Source organism: Cupressus sempervirens, chromosome 5 (genome assembly GCF_028749045.1).
Source record: "Cupressus sempervirens isolate cs-2001-9-10 chromosome 5, ASM2874904v1, whole genome shotgun sequence".
Classification (NCBI taxonomy): Eukaryota; Viridiplantae; Streptophyta; class Pinopsida; order Cupressales; family Cupressaceae; genus Cupressus; species Cupressus sempervirens.
Genome location: NC_143122.1, coordinates 466,042,584 through 466,064,977, shown reverse-complemented (window position 1 = coordinate 466,064,977; position 22,394 = coordinate 466,042,584). Strand labels below are relative to the sequence as shown.

General features: G+C 35.6%; 1 protein-coding gene across 2 annotated transcripts in view; it reads right to left on the bottom strand.

The window, feature by feature from the left end:
• The window catches only part of LOC149556777 (auxin response factor 4-like), a 49,619-nt gene that overhangs the window by 95 nt on the left and 27,130 nt on the right, over positions 1-22,394 (bottom strand). Inside the window, exons 9-12 of one of the 2 annotated variants that reach the window (XR_016364784.1) lie at positions 2,255-2,417; positions 888-2,153; positions 558-748; positions 1-400 (exon numbers count right to left, since the gene is read on the bottom strand). The exon at positions 1-400 is cut by the window's left edge and continues 95 nt beyond it. Coding sequence is in view for 1 of the 2 variants with exons in the window: in XM_089831304.1 (XP_089687430.1) it covers positions 223-400; positions 558-748; positions 880-2,153; positions 2,255-2,417 (1,806 nt within the window). In the remaining variant the exon portion in view is untranslated. Of the gene's footprint in view, positions 401-557; positions 749-879; positions 2,154-2,254; positions 2,418-22,394 lie in introns of both variants that reach the window. The other variant, XM_089831304.1, reaches the window with a different exon arrangement.

The window sequence follows — 22,394 nt, the reverse complement described above, 5'->3', positions numbered from 1 at the left end:
ACTCACCCTTTTTCACACTGCCATTTCGTTGACAAATCCATCACAAACCACTAGTGCATTCCAGAAAGTTTAATCCCAACTTATAGGTGAAGATTAAAAACACTTCACTAACTTTTCTAAAAGCAAATGAGGCAATCAAGAAAACTATTAGAATCCATAAAAGGCATTTCACACATTATATCTAGAGTCGGTGACGAATGCAGTAAGCCATCCTGGCTAAATTCATGTGATTGGTGGCGAAGATGAATCCTGGCGATCAATGGAGGACTTGGACACCTCAATAACAGAAGGGTGCTCCTCAGAGCAACTATGATCATCATCACTAAACATCCCAGGTCTCATTTTCTGCACTTCATCGTGGGTGTATATCAGAATTTTGCACGCCATGTTACAGAACTCCCTGTAATATATGCAAACACTTTTTTTTAGAATATACAATGGCAATCTCTGAATACAATTTTTAAGCGACATGAAGGCTGTGACCATTACGAACCCGAATTTATAATCTGCCAAAACATTTAAGAGTATATAAAATCTTATATCACTAAGATACTCACTGCCAAGGATCATCCCCAACAAGCATCATATCATCTTCACTGTCAGTATAAACAACTTGCCACCCCTTGTCAGGATCATTTAGTAGACCTTCCATATTAAACAGACGCTCTAATTCTCTGATCAGTTGATCATACCCATCAAGCTTTGAGAGATCAACAGCTCTCCCAACCACATTCCCTTGCTTATGAACCTACATCATATTCATCAGAATTTTCAGAAAAATAGAATGGAAGTATCACAAATAAGAAGGCATTAAGAAATAGTCAATAGATGCATGACCAAATAAAATATCATGAAACTATAACAGCTAAATGAACACACTTTTGTACATTTACGCCCCAAAGCCTGAGTTAAGTTTGGAATATTGGAAATTGTCTGTACTGTAGTTTGCTCTTCTGAACCCTCCAGACCTTTTGGCTGGTCATTCTGCTTAAGAGAATCAGTTGTAGGATCATCAGGATTTTGTGAAGTGCATGACTTGATAGCTTTGTCATTGCAACGGGTTGCAGGTGAACCTTCTTGGGTACCATGATCCGAAGGGACGCTGCTGCTAATAGTGTCAGCCATACAAGCAGGTTCCTCGATTAAAGAGAAACCAAAGAGTTTACAACTTTGCTTTTCTTGGACTCCACCTTGGCCTGTTTCTGTAGAAAGTTGATTCTGTTTTGTAGATTCTTCAGTCAATTTCCTCTGTCTCTCTGAAGAAACATTAGAGGGAATGTTAGCTTGGTACAATGAAGGTGAGGTATCTTGAGAAACACAAGGTACAATCGAGGGGGACTGCCATCCAACTGTCATTCTGGGAACATCAAACTGTGCTGCACTGCCATGGTTAAATAGCTCCCAGTGATCCCCATAGAGATTGTTAGTGTCAGAACCTGTCATTCTGTAACCTGGATATCTGACTGTTGGGCACAAATCTGGACCATTTTTCTCTCTAGTATCAAATGGAGAAGACCTTAATGAAGTCATTGGAATCAATGGTGATCTTCTACTGTCCATAGGGAGCATGGCAGCATTCTCTGCACCGTTTGATTGAAGCAAAAAGCTTGAATGGACCTTGTTTGTATTTGAGAATTGTGCATATGGATAATCCATAGTACTTAATCTGTCAGTTCCATATGAATCGCCAATACCTTTATCATAGAATACTTCTGATAAAGGAGCAATATTAGACCTTCCTAGTGAAGACCAATTTTTATGACCAGCCCATACTCCAAATCCTTTAGCCACACCCTCGCGTCTTTTGCAATCCCAGAGTTGATCCTTCATCAAATCAACTACTGTTCTTGTATGAGGGGGCTTTGAAGGCATAATTTCTTGACCTTGCAAGACCTTTTGTAATCTTATCGATTCACTAAAGTCTGACAATCTACTTGGTATCTCAGATCTTCCTTGTGAAGACCAAATCTCATTACCAAGTCGTACTGTTCGAAAACATCCAGGTACATCATGATCCCGCTGATCTGATACTGGACCTTTCAACAACTCAGCTCCATCACTTCTTATAGGAGCATTAAAAAAAACTTTTTCTTGACCTTGCAAGACCTTTTGGAGTCTCATTGACTCCCCAAAGTCCAATAGCCTACCCCCATCTGCAATCACATTAAAAATTAGAATTATAATCCAGACTTCAGAATTTTTGTTCCTTTTTCTCTATAATAGATTCATAGAACTTAAAATACACTGCTCTTACCAGGCAAGGCACCATCTACCGGTATAGTAGACGGGGTTGTTTTAAATCTCTTCAGTCTTGTACCAGATGAAACATTCAACCCTGCAACCCCAATAGATGGTTCAATTTCCCATGGAGAAACTCTTTCCTGCCGTTCATTTCCAGTATGTTCATCCCATTTGACCTATATATCAACAACCAAAAAGAAACACAAGTTAGAAACTTAACAAGCATGAATCACCTCTTTAGTCAAGAAATCAAATTTTTAATGACCATTGTGTAGCCCTGGTCTAAGCAAGATAATTCCTAAGGAAACATTCAATGTAACTGGCATGTACTGCTAAGTACATCTGATACAGGAATACAAAGTGGCCTCCCGTATCAAGTAATGGGAATACCTTCTTCAAAATGATGTTTTAATTCTAAGGTAAAACCAAATATTACAATTTATTAAGAATTCTGAATGTTAATTTAGCATCACTAACAAATAGTTCCTCTACTCAATTATTTTTATTTACCAGAAAACACCTTTGATGTATAGATTGGCATACTACAGAAATTTCAAAAGTCCAGACACAGTGAGAATAAGATTACAAGGCTACAAGAAATCTTTAGTTTTACTTTCAACAATTTAAGTTGCCATAAACTCAAAAAGACAAATCCCCCGTAAAATGTTCCTTTTATTTAAAGCCAAAGCCTTATGCATTGATAAGGAGCATCTGACTTAAAAATTGTTGTGCATATCATGACAGATAGAGTTGATGACTGAAACTCTTCACATTAAAAATGTTGCAAGTAGAAAGCAGGGGGAGTGGAAGCATTCTAGCTCTCCAAGAATCCATCAAACTAATTAATTTCCAGGAGCTCCCATCGAACACCTCAACACTAATTTTCCTTAGTCAAATACATGTATCGTGCCTGCGGATAGTACTGCAAATAAATTCTTATGTCACTTCTGTCTTCACGCATCATATGTTAAATATTCATTATTTTAGTTAGTGAGATCTCTAAGGAAAGTCGCAAAAGAGTACCACAACACTTATAGAATAAAGAGTCATGGGAATCTATAGAAACGGCCAAAAAAGTCAGATTTTAACAGTTACCCCAAGTTCAGCTAAACACAAATTTCTCCATCTTTCAACATGCAAAGTTGAGGAAGTTTCCTATACATAATTAACATTAAGATAATAAAAATCCTAGGAGTCTGTCAAGCAACTTGTAATATATTGGCTCAACACTAGTTGTCAGCCTTTTAGGTCAGTTTGCTAAAATTTGCAGTATAGAAACAAACCCCTTGCTTATGTAGCTAGTGTGAACAGATGAATTTGGTTTAGTAAGAACCTCTTTGATATGATAGTAAAATCTCAATTCTTGAAAAAATGTTCAATATTTTTTCTGAAGATTAAAATGAAAGCTCAATTCTTTAAAGGAGAGTTTATATTTTTCATAAGATATAAACTTTGCAAAATATTTGTTTTGGCATTGCTCTGGATTTTGACTTGGAGATGTAGGAGACTGTAAACAGGGTTTACTGAATTTTGGCCATGACAATCAAAATTCAGTGAACTTCAAAAGTATGCCTAAAAGATAGCTGAAACCTTTGCATATTTATTTATTAAATTATTTTTTTTAAACTAGGGATTTCTTGGTTTTCTTCCTCTGTATCCACATTTGAATTTTGTTGTTGCCCAACATGAACACAAACTTGAACCTTTTGAGATAGAAAGTAAACCTAACCCTCTCATGGAAATTTCTTCTAATTGAGTATGTATTGGAAGCTTTCTTGTTCAAGTAAAGCTTAATTCTAAGTGCATGGGCTGTTTGCAATTGTGTAGGGCTCTTGTGTTACCCTGACAAGTCTTTCTTTGGGTGTTTCTGCATCACAAGATAGACTGCATCTGCACTTAAAGATGCCCTGGAAGTTGCTGGGACAGACAGGCATCTCCTACGGGATGGGCTGCATGTGCACTTAAAATACATATTTTTCTTTTATATAACTCTTTGTTTTTTATATCAAAGTGGGCCCTTCTTTCCAAGTTTGCCCTATTATGCTTATTACTGTTTGCTAGCTAATTCCTGCTATTTGGGTCCCGCTGATTAGTATTTGACAACATTCCATCTGCTATTTGAGGTCCTCTGGTTAGTACTTGGCAACATTACATTACGAATCGCGAAACTAAGAATGCTGTTACAGTCATGCTACATGATCAAAATTATATAGCAGACTATCTGCAAGATTTTGGGAAAGCATGAAACGTGCATTATAGATCTAGAACATGCATCTTTATGTCATTTTGTGGCAATACAGCAGTGCTAGGTTAATAAATCATTGGCGAATGTGGTCTAGATTGAGGCATTCAGAGATATACTTGACCCATTATCTGTAGCAGCCCTTTCTAGAGTTTATGTCAAACCTGCAACAGTCAACACCAATAGAGTTTCCAAGGTTTTTCATGTCAGTATTTCAAAGAATGTTATTTCATGTACAGGGACAAATGTGTAAATTATTGAAAGCAATTGTACCGCTATGCCTATAATGTCTACACAGATAATTTATGACTTAAATAATATTAGTGTTCTCAGTTTCGAAGGTGCATTATTGTTCTTGTTGGTACTGACAATGATTTCCGACTTATGTTTTTGGGTGTATTTCAATTTTGTATGTTCTTATTTTAATATTACATGAATATTGACAATGAATTTCGAATTTTGGATGGATATTATTAAGTTTGACTATTGAAGTGTGGTATGAAGGAAAAGGGAGAGTTGAAAAGGAAGATGTCAAGTCGTCACAACCAGCAGATGCAGAGAAACAGAAAATCTTGTTCCTTGAGTTTCTTGATGAAAATGTAGGACAAGGATCAATTCAAAGAAAAAGTTTATTTCAAACAAAACATAAGTGAGAAGGTAAGGTATGCAGTGTCATTATTAATGGTGGAAGTACAAATAATATTGTTTTAAAAGAAATGGTAAGCAAGTTGCAGTTAAAAAGAAAAAGGCACCCACATCCATATCAAATTGCTTGGCTGCAAGAAAATCGAAAGTTTTGGTGAGTCAACAATGTTTAGTTAAATTTAAGATAAGAGATTACCATAATGAAGCCTTATGTGATATCGTGTCAATTAATATTTGTCATACTTTAATGGGAAGACCATGGCAGTTCAACAGGAAGGCAATGCACAATGGTTATGCAAACACATACACATTGATGAAGGATGGAGTTCAACATAAATTGAAACCCTTGAGTAACACTAATTAACATATGTAAGTACACTTGCAAATGTTTGATAAATAGAGTTAAGGAATTAATTTAAAAAGGATGAAGATAATGATTATGATTCTCGCATGCAAAGATTGCATTCAAGAGGGGTAGAATCACAGTTTGGTGGAGAAGGAAAAAGAGGTAAGATCCAGTTTTCGTGAGAGCATCGATGAATCTGATTTGTTTAAGGATGATAATATTGGTGCACGAAGGACTATTGCAGAAAACAATTCATTGGATGATTAAGTTATAAATGAGGCAGAAGATGGACAAGGAAAGGGTGAGTTGATGGATGATCTCTTGCTTGACAATGAGATTGTTGAAGATGAAAGATTTGTAACTAATAGCTTGTTGAGAGATGGGGAAAAAAGAATCTCTTGATAATTTTTATAACATTGATGTGAATGCAGAATTTTGCAGCAAAAGTGTCATTTGGAAGGCATGAATACAGAGGAACATGTTGTTCCCAAAGATAGGGATGAAGAACAAGTTTTTGCAATGGTTTCAAGGGGTAAAGTAATACAAAAAATTGACCATTGAATGTAATGTCCCCATTTTTAGCAGGTTCTTGCATTTGGCCAAGTCAGTTCACCATCGCGACCCTCGTGAGCTAACAATAGGATTTGAGGGTCTCAGTTGTGTGGTTATAGGTTTTCCAACAGCCTATGATGTCTTCTAGCTCTGTCTGGGGGACTTACTATTTATAGTAAGTCAATATGTTGGTTCCAATGAGCTTAGTTGAGTCAGAGGAGTTGGAGGATGCTCTTTGTTTTTATTTCGGGCTTCCGGTTTCGGCTCCAAGAATCTTGGAGGGAGCGTCTATTTATAGTAAGTCACCCCGTCAAGTTCATTCATTGTCTTTCATCATCAGGATCACTTTCGTTTTGTCAGATTTTGATTTTGATACTTCTTCAGTGGTTTTCGAAAGACGGATGAATTATTATTATTATTCATCTAAATATGCTGAGGTTGCTATTTTTGTTGGTGTTGTTGGTTGGTCACCTCAATATCATAGCTCTTTGAAACCGAGACGAAAATTTTTAAATCATGGGAACAAGAAAAAGTGGCCTTACGTGTTAGAATTTGAAGTTATGGTGGAAGAGGTCATTTTCGGAGCCAAAAGCAATAAATAAATTAGTTTATGACACTTCATTATATTTTAATGTTGTGTGTGGGAAGCTTCTTAAATGAAGTTCATTTGGAAAACTTTGTGTCATTTGAAGATTATAAATATGAGCCCATTTGATGAGTAAAGCATCCAATTATTTGATTATCTTATTTTGCTCTTGTTGTCTTTGTGACATTTCTGAGTCTAAAGTCTGTGCCCTTGCTGAAGTATAAGGGTTTGGGATCTACAGCTGAAGTATTGTAGATTTAATTCTAAGAATCCACAGCAGAGGTTTTGTGGACTTTTGAGCTTTATTATCATCTACTCTTTCTGTATTAAGTGTGGTTGAGGAGCATTTATACAATTGAATATTATAATTTCTTTGTTGCTAGACAAGGGTTTAGTCTGCAGATTGGAGTTTGGTAATTCTGGATATCCTAGTTTGTTCGATTTGTGTCAAATTAGCGTGTTGGATTTACAGCTTGAATACCAAGGGTTCTTGTATTTGGCGTGATTTCTATATCAGTTTTGGGCAGCATTTGTAAGGGTAGACTGTGAACGCTAGATTGAAATTGGACCAAGTGGCTTTCAGTTTGACCTTGCAATTACATTCTACGGCAAAGACCAGGTTCTTAATTTGTAAAATTCAAGTTATATTAAATAGTTTGACAGTAAATAGGCTGGCTTCAAATTCTGATTTATAGCAATCAGCCAACAATTAAATTCCCTCTTCATTATATTGCTATATGGTTTGTTGGTGACTGAATTCAGAGGCTGGTGTGAATCATTTCAGAATTGTTTACTAGCATTTGGTATTTATTTATGCAAAACTTATAAGGCCAAAATTAAGTAAATTTGTGATCAGTTTGTTGTACATCCTAATATTGTGTTTGAAAATTTAAGACATCATATATTCAGTGGTAATTGGGCTGCTTGTCAAGTGTTTGACAAAATGTCAAAACATTCAAATGTGAAAGAAATTGATGCTTGATTTAGCTATAACCAGATAGGGTTATTACATTCAACTTGAAGGAATGACATTGAAGTTTTTTATTGTCCAAAGTTTCTTAGTGCATATAGGTGGGCGGTGGATTAGGTAACAAGAGGAAGAAAAAGAGCAAAAATGGAGAATGGAAGAGACATCAAATTACAAGGGAAACTAGTTAAGCATATTCAAGAAGATGAGGCAAAGAAGAGGATCCAAGATAGGCATAGGGTGTGCAAATGTTTGTGAGTTTAATTTCAAGAAACATATTCTTTCCACCATGGGTGTCTAATGCAAGAGCATCCTACTTGTCATGGAAAGATGGGAATATATACAAAAGATATGGGCATCCATCAAATGGATTTGTTGAGAAGGCTTCAAACACTTGGCAGGTGTAGTGCCAAATTCAACAACTTTGTCAGCTTTCTTAGTAGGTGCATGGATATCATTTTGTAACTGCAGCGTATGACTATAGGTGTTGAACATGAAGTTGTATTTCTTTAAAACATTGAGAACTCATTGATGTCCATTATGGAAGAAATACTAGAAATGGGTGCATAGCGTCAAAAGTTGTACCCCTGTTACAATTTCTTGCTTATTTAAGCCCCATTTTAGCATGTGTAGCCTCCCACATACATTTCCACTTATAACACTTCGATTTTGCACAAATTTCCAACATCTTGATACCAAATTATACTTAAAATCCAATTTTGGGCCTGCTTTGGACAGTCAGGGGCGACTGGGTGGGTCAAGGGCAATGTGGGCCATCCCTAACATCAATAACCTTCACACAAGCATGTCTTTTATGATTTTCTTAAGGTTTCTATGGAGTCCTGTTATTGCATCAACACTTGCCATCACATTCAAAAAGCATTGCATCATAAAGGTATAATACATCTTATTTCTCAAATCTAATTTTTGCAACATATCAACAAGCTTTCCTTTCAAGCATTTTTCACTTTGATTTCATGGTTGATTCCAAAACCCAGGTTTGAAATTGGAAAAACCCTTTTCTACACAACCTTTTGCCTCATTTTCTATGTGCAAGAACAAGTGGCGCAAATGCAAGAAGGGTTATGAAACAGATCACATGAAGGGCTAAAATTTGCAATTGATTTCGTCAAAAAGTGTTAGGTCTAGGGCAAGCATGTCGGCCCTATCTTGGCCTAGGGCCAATGACTCGCCATGACCTCCTATTTCAGCCCAAAATTTGGTTTGCAGGTTAGTTTTAATCTCTAGTTCTCACATCTGGTCTCGGTACTGGTCTATCAATCCACAGTCATCTTATGCATGCAGAAAACTATTGTTTCCCTCCATCTAGCCCTAGATCTTGCATTTCCTAATTTCATTTGCATAGTTATAGTCCCCACATAGCAAAGGATCATTGCATTTGCCAAGTGCTTGAGCCTTCTTGAGCCCAGTGGATCAACATCCTTCCAATGGAGGAGAGGAGATAGATGAAGATTCATGTGAGCTAGTGAACATTATTTCCTTATAACAAGGTGAAATTGAACAGCAAAGGCAGTTTAAAAAATAATAGAAATCAAATTAAATACAGAATGCGAATCAATTCAGCTTGGCACTGGTTCAGTCAGACCATAAAAGGCAGATTCAATTGAAATTTTGAATCAATACAAGAGAGTAGTGGAAGCACCTAATAAAATATGTGGGAAGAAGCATTTATAGGATATAAATGTGATAGAGGGAGGCAATGTTAAGATTGGGGAAGTGCAATGCATAAGGAGTGGTGGCAAGTGTGTGGCTACTTGGGGTTTGCTTGAGGCCAAAGTGAGCAGAGTCTTCGTAATTCAGAGGCAGGGACTCAAAGGAGGGGGGAATTGCAAAAAGAATATAACCATTCTGTGGTAGATATGCTAGGAGGCATTGGAATTTTTTGTGAGGTTAAGGTCAATGAGAGGCCATGATTGTTAAAATTGTGTTTGTAGATATAATAAAATGCAAGTTTTGATTTCTTTGTTGCAATCCTAGTATTGTTTTGTGCAGAAAGTATCTATTTATGTATGGTTCTTTTTTAGATTTGAATTTATGTAGGCGGGAGGTTTGTCCTTCTACATTACAAATCCAACCCCACAAAACAGAATAAAAAGAAAAAATGAGCTATAAACCCAGCAAAGTTACAAATGAAACATGGATTGAGACGGCAAGCCTAAGAAAGCACCAACTACGTGAAGAAATATAAGCTTCTGTTTGAGCATCCCAAAGTTTCTTCTTTCTTCCACAATCCCATCTGACCTAAGCTCTATCGCCACAAAGTTCTTCCATCACCAAACCATTCGCAGCATAGAAGAAACAATACTAACACCAAGTAGGATGACTTTCTATCAAGAAATCTTGTCACTAAAAAATTTACAATTGCTTGCACATGTGAGCAAGAAGTAAGCCTTGAGCTGAAATGACAGTCATAATTATGGTAGAGAAGAGGGGAATGCGAGTGGCATTCATGAGCAAGGAAGATGCAGCTATGAGGATGATAAGAGAACTTGATTCAAGGAAATTCCAAACAAGGGCATCATCCTAGGTTTAACAGTAAAGTTCCTATTACATGGCTCATCCAATGGGGCTTCATACCTAATGATATGGTTAAGATCACAATGGTTGGTTGATAGAAAGAGTATTTGATGGTTGGTGCTTCTCTGTAGCAGTCTTTTGAACTTGTTGCTCTTCGTGCAGATTCTTCTAATTCTAGTTCGGAAAGTGGTTGTAATTTTTCTGTTGCCAACACACGTAACTGTGTTTATTGAATATTCTCATGATGTTGTTATTCCTTTTAGCGGTGTTGATCCCAGTTCGATGTTTTTCTACCAAACCTCTTGCTCTCTGCGTTTGTCATATGTGATAAAGGATATGGTGTTGTTTCAGATTTTGTGGGGCAAGTTGCTTTCTATAACTCTCTCGTGCTTTCTTCTGACAGTGATTTTGATATGGATGTCTCTCTTCTGCCACTCGTTCTTATTAAGATGTGCCCAGAACCTATGCATTAGGAGTGTATGAACTTTAGATAATAAGGGCAGTGGAAATAATTAATGTTTTAAAGATCTTTTTATCTCTCGCTTGCTGTTAATTTTTATGGTAGATTTGCTACCTTAGATTGAGTCTAGTTTGGTGGATTTGTGTAGGTATTACACAATGAACTATTTTTACAACTAGATTTATGGTTTGATAGTGTGTGGGGTTCTTCTTTGTATCAGTCTCGTTTTTTAAAATTTCTTGTTACAGCTTGTATTCTATCTCTATAATCTTTGCAACAGCTACTTGAGTTTGAATAGCTCCGCATGCATGCCTAGGCTTAAAGGGGTGCATTTCCTCAAGTACTAGACCACATCTCACATCATCTTCTCCCATGAATGTCATTTACAGCCCTTCAATCTCACCTTTAGTTCACACCCACCAGCCGCACACTTTATCAGCCAGAAAAAATTGTTAGTTTGAAGAGTGAACTATGAGACTAATGACGTTAGAAGCTGATTTAGAAAACCACAAGTCGAGTTTGGTAATGACTATGTCCTTGATGTCAAAGAAAAAAATGAGTAGACAGATTGAGTTTTTCATATGGGTGCAAAACTTCTATGATTACAAAATTTTCAAGTATAATTCTTTTAAGGATGAGGTTGTCCTTCATTGAAATTCATTTCAATATCTAGAGATGCATAAACTTTTAAGGAAGAAAGGAGAGACCAATTTGGTGACACCCACCTTAATATGTATGAGTTTATTTCTTGAAACTCAGTTTAGCATCTTGAAAAATCTCTTAATCTTTGTTTGAAATGTTTATTATTTTTTCAGATTATGCTTACTGATTGTTTTTACAAAATATTATTATTTTTCTTTATTTATGTCGCCTTAAAAGTTTTAATTAGTTCATTCTAGTTTTTTTTAGTTTTTTTATAATTTTCATTGTGTCATATCCACACATTGTTCCATGTGCATTCTCTCCCTTCCCACCCTCCTTTCCCATCCCCGTTTATTCAGTCTATGTCTGCAACAACTTACTTTTGTACTGCTTGAGCTCTTTTACATCATAATGATGGATAACAGAGAGTGATCAGAAACATTGATGCAAAAAAAACATACACAATCAAATCTAGAAACAGCAGCAAGAAATATTATAGGTTGCAGAAAGCAATAATCATCTAAAGTCTTCGTGTTTTCCTATGTCTTAGCAGGCTTGAGGATTTGGTTATTTGTTGTTGTCTATTCATGTGTGCTTGATAGTTTTGCAACTCTTGTCAGATATTATCCGTGATACCAATCTTCAGCGTTAATTTTTATTCTCTTGAGAGAGAACCGCTATAGAACCCTTGATAAAGGTATCAAAAAATATAAATGATTGCTAGAAAAATCCTTCAATATAGCTTGTAAAAGCAAGTATATCACACACTTTGCAAGACCAGTATTTTCCATTAGTAGGCTCAGTGTACTTTCACATGGGAACGAACTGTAATGTCCCCAATTTTAATAAAGAAACCTAATTTAATTAATTAATTAAGTGGTCCCAAAACAATTTAAAAAGACTTCTTTAATTAATTAATTTAGTTACACAACAAATGAGCCAAAATAACAATATAACAGTTCAATTAAGATCATTTGTGTATGGCCCTTGAGTTAATTACGCTGAAGGCGTTCACTATATGAAGGTGAGGAGCTCTTTTTTAAATCCAACTGCTGACAATGCTTAAGAGGCAATGAATACCATTGCAGCAATCTGATGCATCTATTTTTTACCACTTTACACATCATTGATTGTTTCTGGTTGGTTTCTGATTTTTCACAGTCAACCGTTCAGTACGCCTAGCATATTTCCATATTTGAATGTGCAGAGTTAATTTTTGCATCCAAAGGTGGAAAATCGTGTAGATAAAATGACTGCCATTGAGGCCATCTGAAGCATTCATCCATTATCATCTTTTTTAACCATTCATGGGCATGTACTTTCACCACTCTACAAGTCAAACTTGCACATTTTCCACTTTACGTGACGAATCCTATGGAAGCACATTCGCAACAAAACAGTGCACATGAATTGTAGACCACTGTTTACATAACAACATCCCCCTTCCCTATTCAAGAAAAGTGAAACAGCTCTCTGTCTTTATGCGTTTCCTTGGTAATGGATCTCAATATGAGTGTTTCCTCAATTGGTTTTGCTTTCTTTGTGTTTACTATTTTTCTCCCGCTTGTCATGGGATGGGTGAGAAACGACAAGGGAAAATTGTGTTTGCCAGGACCAATTTCAATGCCCATCATAGGAAATCTCCATCAGTTGGGAGCTCGTCCACACCATTGTCTGCAGCGGATGGCTGAGAAACATTGCTCAATTATGTCACTGAAGATGGGCTCTGTTGATATAGTCATTACATCTTCTTCTGAGGCTGCAAAGCAGTTTCAGAAAACCCATAAATTGAATTTTTCCAACAGGCCGTCTATAGGCGCTGTCAAATACTTGCTTCTTGAGCAGAAGGATATTGTGCTTGTACCATATGGAGACCACTGGTGAAACATAAGAAAAATATGCATGTTGGAGCTGTTGAATGCCAAAGAATTGAGGTCCTTCAAATGCGTGAGGGAGGAAGACGGGCAGCGATTGTCCGATCGATTTGGGAGAAAAGCAAGCTGAGCAGAGTGAGTGTGGATGTGAGCAAGAGCATTGTTTTCTATAACTCTGACTCTACTTTTAATTGATTACATATATTTGTTGGTCTGACTAGTGTGTCTATGTCGATACAGGATATGTTTCTTGGTAAAATGGAGTCATTTGTGATTGCATTGCAATGGGCAATGAGATATGGTGAGAAGTTCATATGTGATGAATAAATAGAAAGAGAAATTTGATTTTATAGTAAAATATCATGAGAAAGTAACAAAACTTCATATGGTAAAAATGAAATACTTGCATTGTGTGGTGAAAAAGATATTACAATTACATTCAATAGGCACATTGCTCATCCCTCATGAGTAAACAGAAGTTATTGTTGTCGAAGGACCTCATCATGAATACCTCATACCGTAAAAGACAAAGCTTATTGTTAATGATTGAGCGATAGGAAGAGATCCAAGAGTGTGGGAAGATCCATTGGAATTTAGGCCTAAGATATTTATGGGTAAAGATTTAAATATGATTAAAGGTCTAGATTAGAGTGTGATTTCTTTTGAAGCAGGAAGGAGAAGTTGCCCTTGTGTTTCCATGGCAATCACCAATATCAAGGTTGCATTAGTACAACTTGTCCATTGCTTTGATTAAAGAAGTGAAGGAGAGTTAGCCATGAAAGAATTTTTGGATCTACCATTCCTAGGAAAGTGCACCTCTTTGCTATTCCATCTTAGAGATTAAGGGTAAGTGCACCTTCTTGCCTCAAAATTCAATTGCTATCAAATTTGTTCACTACTTGAATTATGTAATATAACCATTAATTATAAATAAATATTACTATCATTATAAGATGAACACAAAAAGCATATTGAGTGTATGATATTTGAATTTCATTATTTATATTATATTACTTCGTCTTGACAAATATTCTACCTAACAAGTTCTGTAAAACATGATCCTATACATCAAAAATTATCACTCTTTGACGATCATTTTTATTCAAAAAGTTACATTCAGAAAATAAACTAATGTGCAGTACTCGTATTTTTAATTTCTTTTCTCCATTGCTCCTTCCACTGATCTCACAACCTTGCCCTTTAGGAGAAAAATTAAACACATTTGATGAAGAGGGCATGCTATCTAAGACTCTATAGCTGACCATCAAGGATTATGCCATCTGACTTGAGGGTCTTCTTCTGCTTGTATGTTCTTTGCATGATGGATATTTTATATATGTCTATCAAAAGAGTTGAGCATTTGAGAATCTACATCTTTAGGATAATTCTCTTTTCTTCCTTAAATTTTTATTTCTATTGAGTTTTCTTCATAAGCCAAACTTAGTGAATCTTTGATGATCCTCTTCCCTTTCCTTCTTCCATACTCTCTCCATACAATATCTTTCTTCCTATTCTATTTTTTGTTTTTCCATCAATCAAAATTATTTTCCCTATCAAACTTTGATTTTATAAAAAAATTGATAGAATAATTTGTATTAAATAATTTTTTTTTAAATTAACAATTATAATTAAAATAATTAAATGATCTAAAAAATGTAAGGTGATTGGTTATCTCTGTATTCATTAACATTTCTTGGCCTTTGTGATGAAGGCAAAAAAAATTAATTTCCAAAATAAAAAAGTATTTGTGTTGCATTTTGCAATCGAGATAGACAAGGTAAAGAATTAAATCTTGTGTGGACACCACTTGTCACATCAAAGTTCACTTAAGTCAAAATTCCTTATCATTATATAGAAAATTATTGTTACTTTTAACCTTATTGCGTTGATGGCATTTCCATATTTGAAAGTGCAGAGATAAGATTTGCATCCAAACATGGGAAATTGTGTAGATAAAATGACTACCATCAAGCTCATTTGAAGTGTTCATCGATTCTTATGTTTTTTAACCATTCTCAAGCACGTACTTTCACCACTTTTACATATCAAACTTATATATTTTCCACTGTTCTTCGTTCATGAACAACCAAGTGCATGTATTGTAAAGCTAGAAATAGAAAGTATGATTTAGGGCTATCAAACTAGTGGGTCTAGTGGGTTTGATTCTTTGTTGACATCAATTGTATTAATATTGTATGACAAAATATTAAATGTAATGCCTACATTGCTTTCAACAACATGATAGAGTCAAACATTCTCCACTATTATCCCTAAATGCACTAGCATGGCTTCTCTAGAACATGGTTTGCAAATTCATGGAAGCATTATCATGTGTGGATTTCTTTCCAATGTAATTGTGATGAATACCCTAATAGCTTTATATGTAAAATGTCAAAGCATAGGATAAAGATGCATGAGTTGTTTGACAAAATGCTTACACAACACAATGTCTTGTGGAATGCAATGGTTGTAGGATATAAACAAAATGGGCTTGATAAAAATTCCCTAGATATTTTCAAGCACTTGCAATTCATAGGTGTAATCCAAACTAGACAACCTTTTCTCGTATACTACCGGATTGCTCCAAACTGGAAACTTTGGAAGCCGGTATGTAAATCCATCAAAAGATAATTAAAAGTGGTTACTCTTTACATGTTGTAGTTGTCAAAACATTGATATACATGTCTGCAAGGTGTGGAGGAATACAAAAACTGCAAAATTCATTCGATGAAACATCTCAATAGGATGTGGTTTCTTGGACTGTGCTAGTTGCTAGATATGCACAAAATGGTCCTAGGAGGTTTTAAAGAAATACATATGATAGGTATAAAGCCCCATACACTAACCTTTACGAGCATCCTTTCTATATGTGCCAAGTTGGGATATTTGTAATGAGATATGGTTATTCATCATAAAATACCGAATCCTTAATAGTATGGGTTTTTGAAATTCATCCACCTATTTACGCTCTTAAAAGAGGGAAAATCAATTTCCATGTCTTAAATGATTAATATATCAAATAATGACCAAGACACAAAACACAACAAATATGTTGTGGGCCATTAATGTAAGGTGAAGCACACAAAGTAATCATGGTTGGTCTGAATGTGGTCAATAACAATATTGCCTGCCACACATCATTGTGGGCCTTATTTAAGCATAGATAATAGGGAATTTGTGGAGCATACAAGAGGGTCCTTCTAGTCCCTAACTCTTTAATCTCTTTGATAACTTACGTTTTGCTATAATGAGCAATCATTTAAGTACATCTTATACTTGTAAGCTCTTACTGTGTGCCCTATTTTTTAAATTGAACTTGTGAATTGTATACCAATTATAACTTAATCTCTTGTATGTGCTAAATTGAATGTAGTTGTGCAATTTATGTTCTTAGAGATTGCTGTACAATTTAATATGAGAAGATATCATCTCTCTTGTTTCATTTTTCTAAGAATTTCTTTAGAAGTTTTGGATAGTTTGAGAGCAAGAATGGAGTAGCCAATGCTCTCTATCTACCCATCCCTTTTAATTATTTTTTAATAATTATTTTTTCAATATATCTTCAGCGTACCTATTGCACACCAAGATGTGATCGCTAATATAATATATCTCAGGCCCATTTTCAATGTATCAGTTGGTAGTGTCTTGGTCATGTCGTCCAATTAAACCCTTTGGAAAGTTTCTTGGGGCCATATATAAGGCTGAATTTGGCTTAGTAGTAGGTATGGTGAATTTGATGTTTTCTTGTATTTGTGAATTCCAATTGGAGTTCAACATTGTTGCAATTTCGGAGGTACAAGATCCTCCCTGTTCTATATTTGCAGTGTCCATCCTCACCCTAGTCTATTCTTGGAGATATTTATTCATATGTTTCACTTTGTACTTCATTATTGGATCTCTTTATCATGTGGAAATATAACTACAAATATCTAGTTCTTGGACATTCAATGTTGTTGTTGTACACTCTACATTGATGATTCATTCCTATATCTACAATAATCTTTTGACAGAGGAATTATCTATAATTGGATCCTTCAATGGAAGTAACATTGTCGTACAAAGTGTTTGGAAGTGTACCAATGGGTGTCAAGTATTGTTAATTGAGGGTTGAAGGTGTCAAAGGTACTTTGCCCTAGAGTATTTTCCCTCGGGTACTTTTAAAGAGTACTTTTCCCTTGCGAATTTCCTGTGTTGCTGATTCAAGTTTGAGTTTCGGGTTAGTGGGTTCAGACAATTTTTTTTCCCATTTGGGTTTGTGGGTGATTCAATTTTGAGGTTCGGGTTCGTGGGTTCACACAATTTTTTTTCCCATTTAGGTTTGTGGGTGGGTTCGTGAGTATATATATCCATTATATATACAAAAAAATAAGAGACACTCGCGAGTCCTCTTGAGTTCATCATGGGTTCTCTCAGGTTCACAGTGGGTCCTCCTGGATTCACCACGGGTCCTAGGTTCATCGTGGGTCCTTTTAGATTCGCCCGGGTTCATTGTGGATCCAGACAGGGTCCTTATTTTGGACTGTGGGCCCACTTGGATTCACACCAAATGGACCCACAACACACCCAGGCACGAACCCAAACCTGTGTGAACCCAGACCTAGCTCCAGGCAGCAGGGTCTAAAACCATTAACTAAGGGAATTTCCCTAGCGTACTTTCCTTGGTTACTTTTCTCTTTAGTACTTCCCTTTGGTACTTTTCCCTCGGGTAGATCACAATGGTATGTGATGTTCGGTGGAAATTTAGGTACCATGCGACCATGTACATTACAGTGGTATTAGAGCCAAATTCATGCCAACTTGTGGAACACTTCATAAATGGATTGGGTTGAGTCACTAAAGAAAATCAAGAAGGATTGGATTGATGGCAAATGGATATATCCTCAAGGACTACATAGACCTGAGATTGAGGTACTCATCATCCGAATGTAATAGCCTATAGGACCTACAACATAAATCTCAGTCAAGTGACCAACAATTAGGTACTTAGGACCATGAGCCCTATGAAGAAAGAAGTCATGCCTACACTACAACTGTTGGAGGATTGGGACAAGAAAGAGTGAAAAATTCTCCCTTCAAATATAGCACATCCAAATTTCTAAAAGGGTCAAGAAGATGATTCCTCAAATTTTGTCAGACCAGCACTCAACTATCAACTTGATGGAAATTCGAGCTCTATCAATGATTCTTCGAATGGGCAAGCTTGTGGTTGATCACCTTCATGGAGATGTTGCCAATAATTTCTTGCAAGAGCAACTAAGGTTAGATGAATATGGAGTTCATACTTCGGTTGTGCGTAAGGCGTGCATGATTGCAATCTCTCCATGTTAGGGGCTTCCTCATGGAAACAAGATCTACCCAAGCTATAAGATTCCTGTAAAGATTGATAGCATAAAAACTTTGGATCTAAGCATTGATGTGTTTAATGATTCGCTTTAGTGGGGCCCAACTCGAAGCGTGGAAATGTTTATATCACAGTGGAGCAGCGGAAGCTTGACAACGATTTACTCATCTCACCTACATCTAATTGAATGCAAGCGATCGTGTTACAGTATGGAGATTCCAACTGATATGGATACCAACATTCACACTTGGATTGGGATCCTGAAGCTTCGCAATGAAGTGGATTGCTTGAGGGCAAGCCATCGTTGGGCAGCGAGGATTTGTAATATCCCCAATTTTTAATAAGTGACTTAATTTAATTAATTGATTAACCAGTCCCAAAAAATCTTTAGACAAAGGACTTCTTTATTAATTAATTAATTAATTAATTTAGTTATGGAATAAAGAGGGCCAAAATAATAATATAATAGTTAAATTAAAGATTATTTGTGTGTCCCCAAAATTAATTATAATTTCTCTCAAGCCCACTTTACATTATTAGTTGGTAATGACTTGGTCATGTTGCCCCATTTGCAATCCTTAAAGAACTTTCTTGGAGCCACATGTAAGGTCAAATTTGGCACAGTCGCAAGCATTATGAATTTGATTTTTTCTTGTATTTGCAAATACCAGTTGGGGTCCAACACTATTGCAGTTTTGAAGGTGCAAGATCCTCCCTATTCTGTATTTGCAGTTTCTGTGCGAGTAACTCATCACCCTAGTCAACTGTTGTAGATGTCGCTCAGATGTTCCACTTTTCACTTCATTGTCGGATCTATCTCTACCATGTGGAAATGTAATTACAAATATCTAGTTCTTAGCCATTCAATACTGTTGGTGTATACTCTGTGTTTTCATTCCTGTATTTGCAAAATAATCTTGTTATAGAGGAATTATCTATGATTCAAACCATTAATAGAAGTAACATCACGATAAAGAGTGTTGGGAAGTGTGTCAGGTATCATTGGTTGAGAGTCGAAGGTGTCTAAGGTACTTTGACCTCGAGTATTTTCCGTTGGGTGCTACCCTCAAGTAATTTGGCCTTGGGAACTTCCCTTGGGTACATTTCCCTCTAATATTTCCCTAGAGTACTTTACCCTTGGATCCTTCCTTGGGTATTTGCACTCAGGTGCATCATAGTGGTATGTGACATGTAGTGGAAATTTGGGTATCATCTAGTTGAGTACATTGCATGATCTGAAATAAAGAAAAGGCATGCAAGCCTAATCAAAGAGTCCCCAAATCAAATATTATAATCTCTTCTAAATCCATAAAATGTTAGAGAGAAAGAATTCCAATTCTATTGAAACATTGCTCACCAAAATATATATACTTCCACTCATTCTTTCTGAACAAAAAATGTTTTAAAAGAGTTTCATTTCCATTGTAATTATTCTTTGAGGTGCACAACTTTCCTTACAAGAATGCATACATAATTTTCAAACATTTCACAGTTGGAGCAACTTTCCACCAAGACTTCACGAAAGCTCTATAAGTTTATATCTTTGAGCCAAATATTTCCAAAACTAAAGGAGTTTTTAACTAATATGTTTTGGAAGTTGGATAAAGATAGTAAAATAGTCAAAGCCTAAGATGGGGAGAATTAAACTTCCAATATGTAATTGTTGACCATCCATAAATTTCTTATTGAAAATTTGTCCAGCCTTTATGTGATATTGTTGGACTACATTCTCATGCTCATCCAAGTATACATCTAACCTTTTCAAATTAAAATACATCTAACTTCAATATCGACATTTGTTGGAAATCTGTTTGAGCTTGTAATTTCTGAGATATCCACCCCTTTTTTCCTAAAGGGATAGAATCACATTAAAGTCTCTCACCAAGATGACCAATTCACTTTTGAAAGACAAAAGGAGAAATGCCAATTTTTTACGAAGAGTTGAAGTCATAAGAGATTGTGCTATATCTTTTGGAGATATTCACCCTTTTTGTCCTCAATGGATAGAACCACAACAAAGAAACTTGCCAAGATGATCAATTTGTCCTACAAGGATGGGGGGCTACTTGCTTTAAGAAAGAGCCCAACATGCCCATGGATATCAAAAATGAACAAAAAAAAAATTATAAATGCGGCTTGCAATTTTACATATTTCCTACTATCTTTGTATAATAGAAACAAGGGATGACACAACTATTAGGCACCACAAGGGCATCAATTGCCTCAACAAAATCACCATTCCATCTTTTGGAACTTTCTAACAAATATGAAGCCTCGTCATTGTTTAATTTGTTTTCTTGAAGAATGGTTAAATCACCTTTGCAAGTTTCTAACTAGTGCTTGACAAAACATCACTTGTTAGGGATGTTCACGCCCCTAACATTCCATGAAAGAGCCTTCATTAGCTTCTAAGGGGGAATAAGTCCCTCCGAGACTTCAAATTCATGCATCTTTTAAGTTTAATGTTACATCCCAATTTTTGATCTAATTTGAAATATAGCCATTGAGGTTCACATGAAGTCAGTTGGCAGTTTAATTTGTTATAATCTTGCGAAATGGTAAGATGGTTGGTCGTTAAATGAAGATATCAATATGGAATCAAACTAATGATATCGTGAGTGTCTACATGAGTATGACAGGAATATGAAATAGAATCAACTCAATTGATGCTAAGATGACCACAAGTATGGTAAACTGAACTCAAGAGAGCAAGTGTTTAATTTTATGATATCATGCAAGTATCTTTTTGGAAACATTGAAGTAAAAATGGATCTTGAGTTTCGATTATGATTTTGACTTTGAAAAGAAATGATATCACGATGCTATATATATATATATATCTTGTATTTGGAATATTCTTCTAGTTTCTAATTTGCAGAGATCATCAAGGATGATGAAACACAAAGGGGAATTGTATGCTACATTCCAATTTTAAATACTCCTTTATAATGTTTGATTCAATTTCAAGTTCATCGAGGACGATGAACCACAAGGGGAATGGTATGTTACATCCCAATTTTTGACCCAATTTGAAATATAGCCGTTGAGGTTCACATGAAGTCAGTTGGCAGTTTAATTAATCTAGCGAAATGGTAAGATGATTAATCGTTATAATTTCAAATGAAGATAACAAGCTAGTTGATCATTTGTCACGAATTCATGGAATTGAGAAGATGGTTAACCGTTATGATTATTTAGGATTAAATACTTTACTATGATAATATAAATTAATTACAGAGAATTTCCCCGTAGGAAACACGTCGAAGGGGTGGAAGCATTGTCAGAAAAGAATTAGGCACAGGACCATCACCATCACTAGGCAAATGGGTTGAGGACCTGGCGACTTGAAACAGGTTACATCTGTGGAACCGCATGAGCTATTTAAATAATTTGAGAAATATAAAATAATTGAGTTAAAATATAAAAATGTACCTCTAAGGATTTAATATGATCTTTCACCTTATTATTATATAGATACATCTATATGCATACATATAGATATAAAAATGATTTGGCACCATCATATTTTAATAATTCAATAAAGTGATGTTTACATATTCATATACAAATATAAGATTATAATAATCTTCAAAATATAACAACATTTGAATTATAATATTTGAATTATAATCTTCCAACTCTGTTCTTTCCATTTTAACATTCTTGTTTTTAACCGATTAACACTCGGCATGAAAATCAATTTAATATTTGGCAAATTCGAATTGTCTTATAATCTTCCAACCATTTAAATTTTCTTTGTTTTAATCGAATTAAAACATTTGGAATTTGAATTTGCATATAATCTTTTTGTAACCGATGGGAGCCAAGAAGTCACAGCATGTTCCTTTATATGGAAGCCGTGAGAGGAGTCAGACGCCATATTCTTTTCTCTCGACCTCCTTCTGCTTTGCATTTCAAAACTTCAATGCTCCATACCCCGACTTCTCCTCATCTTCTTTA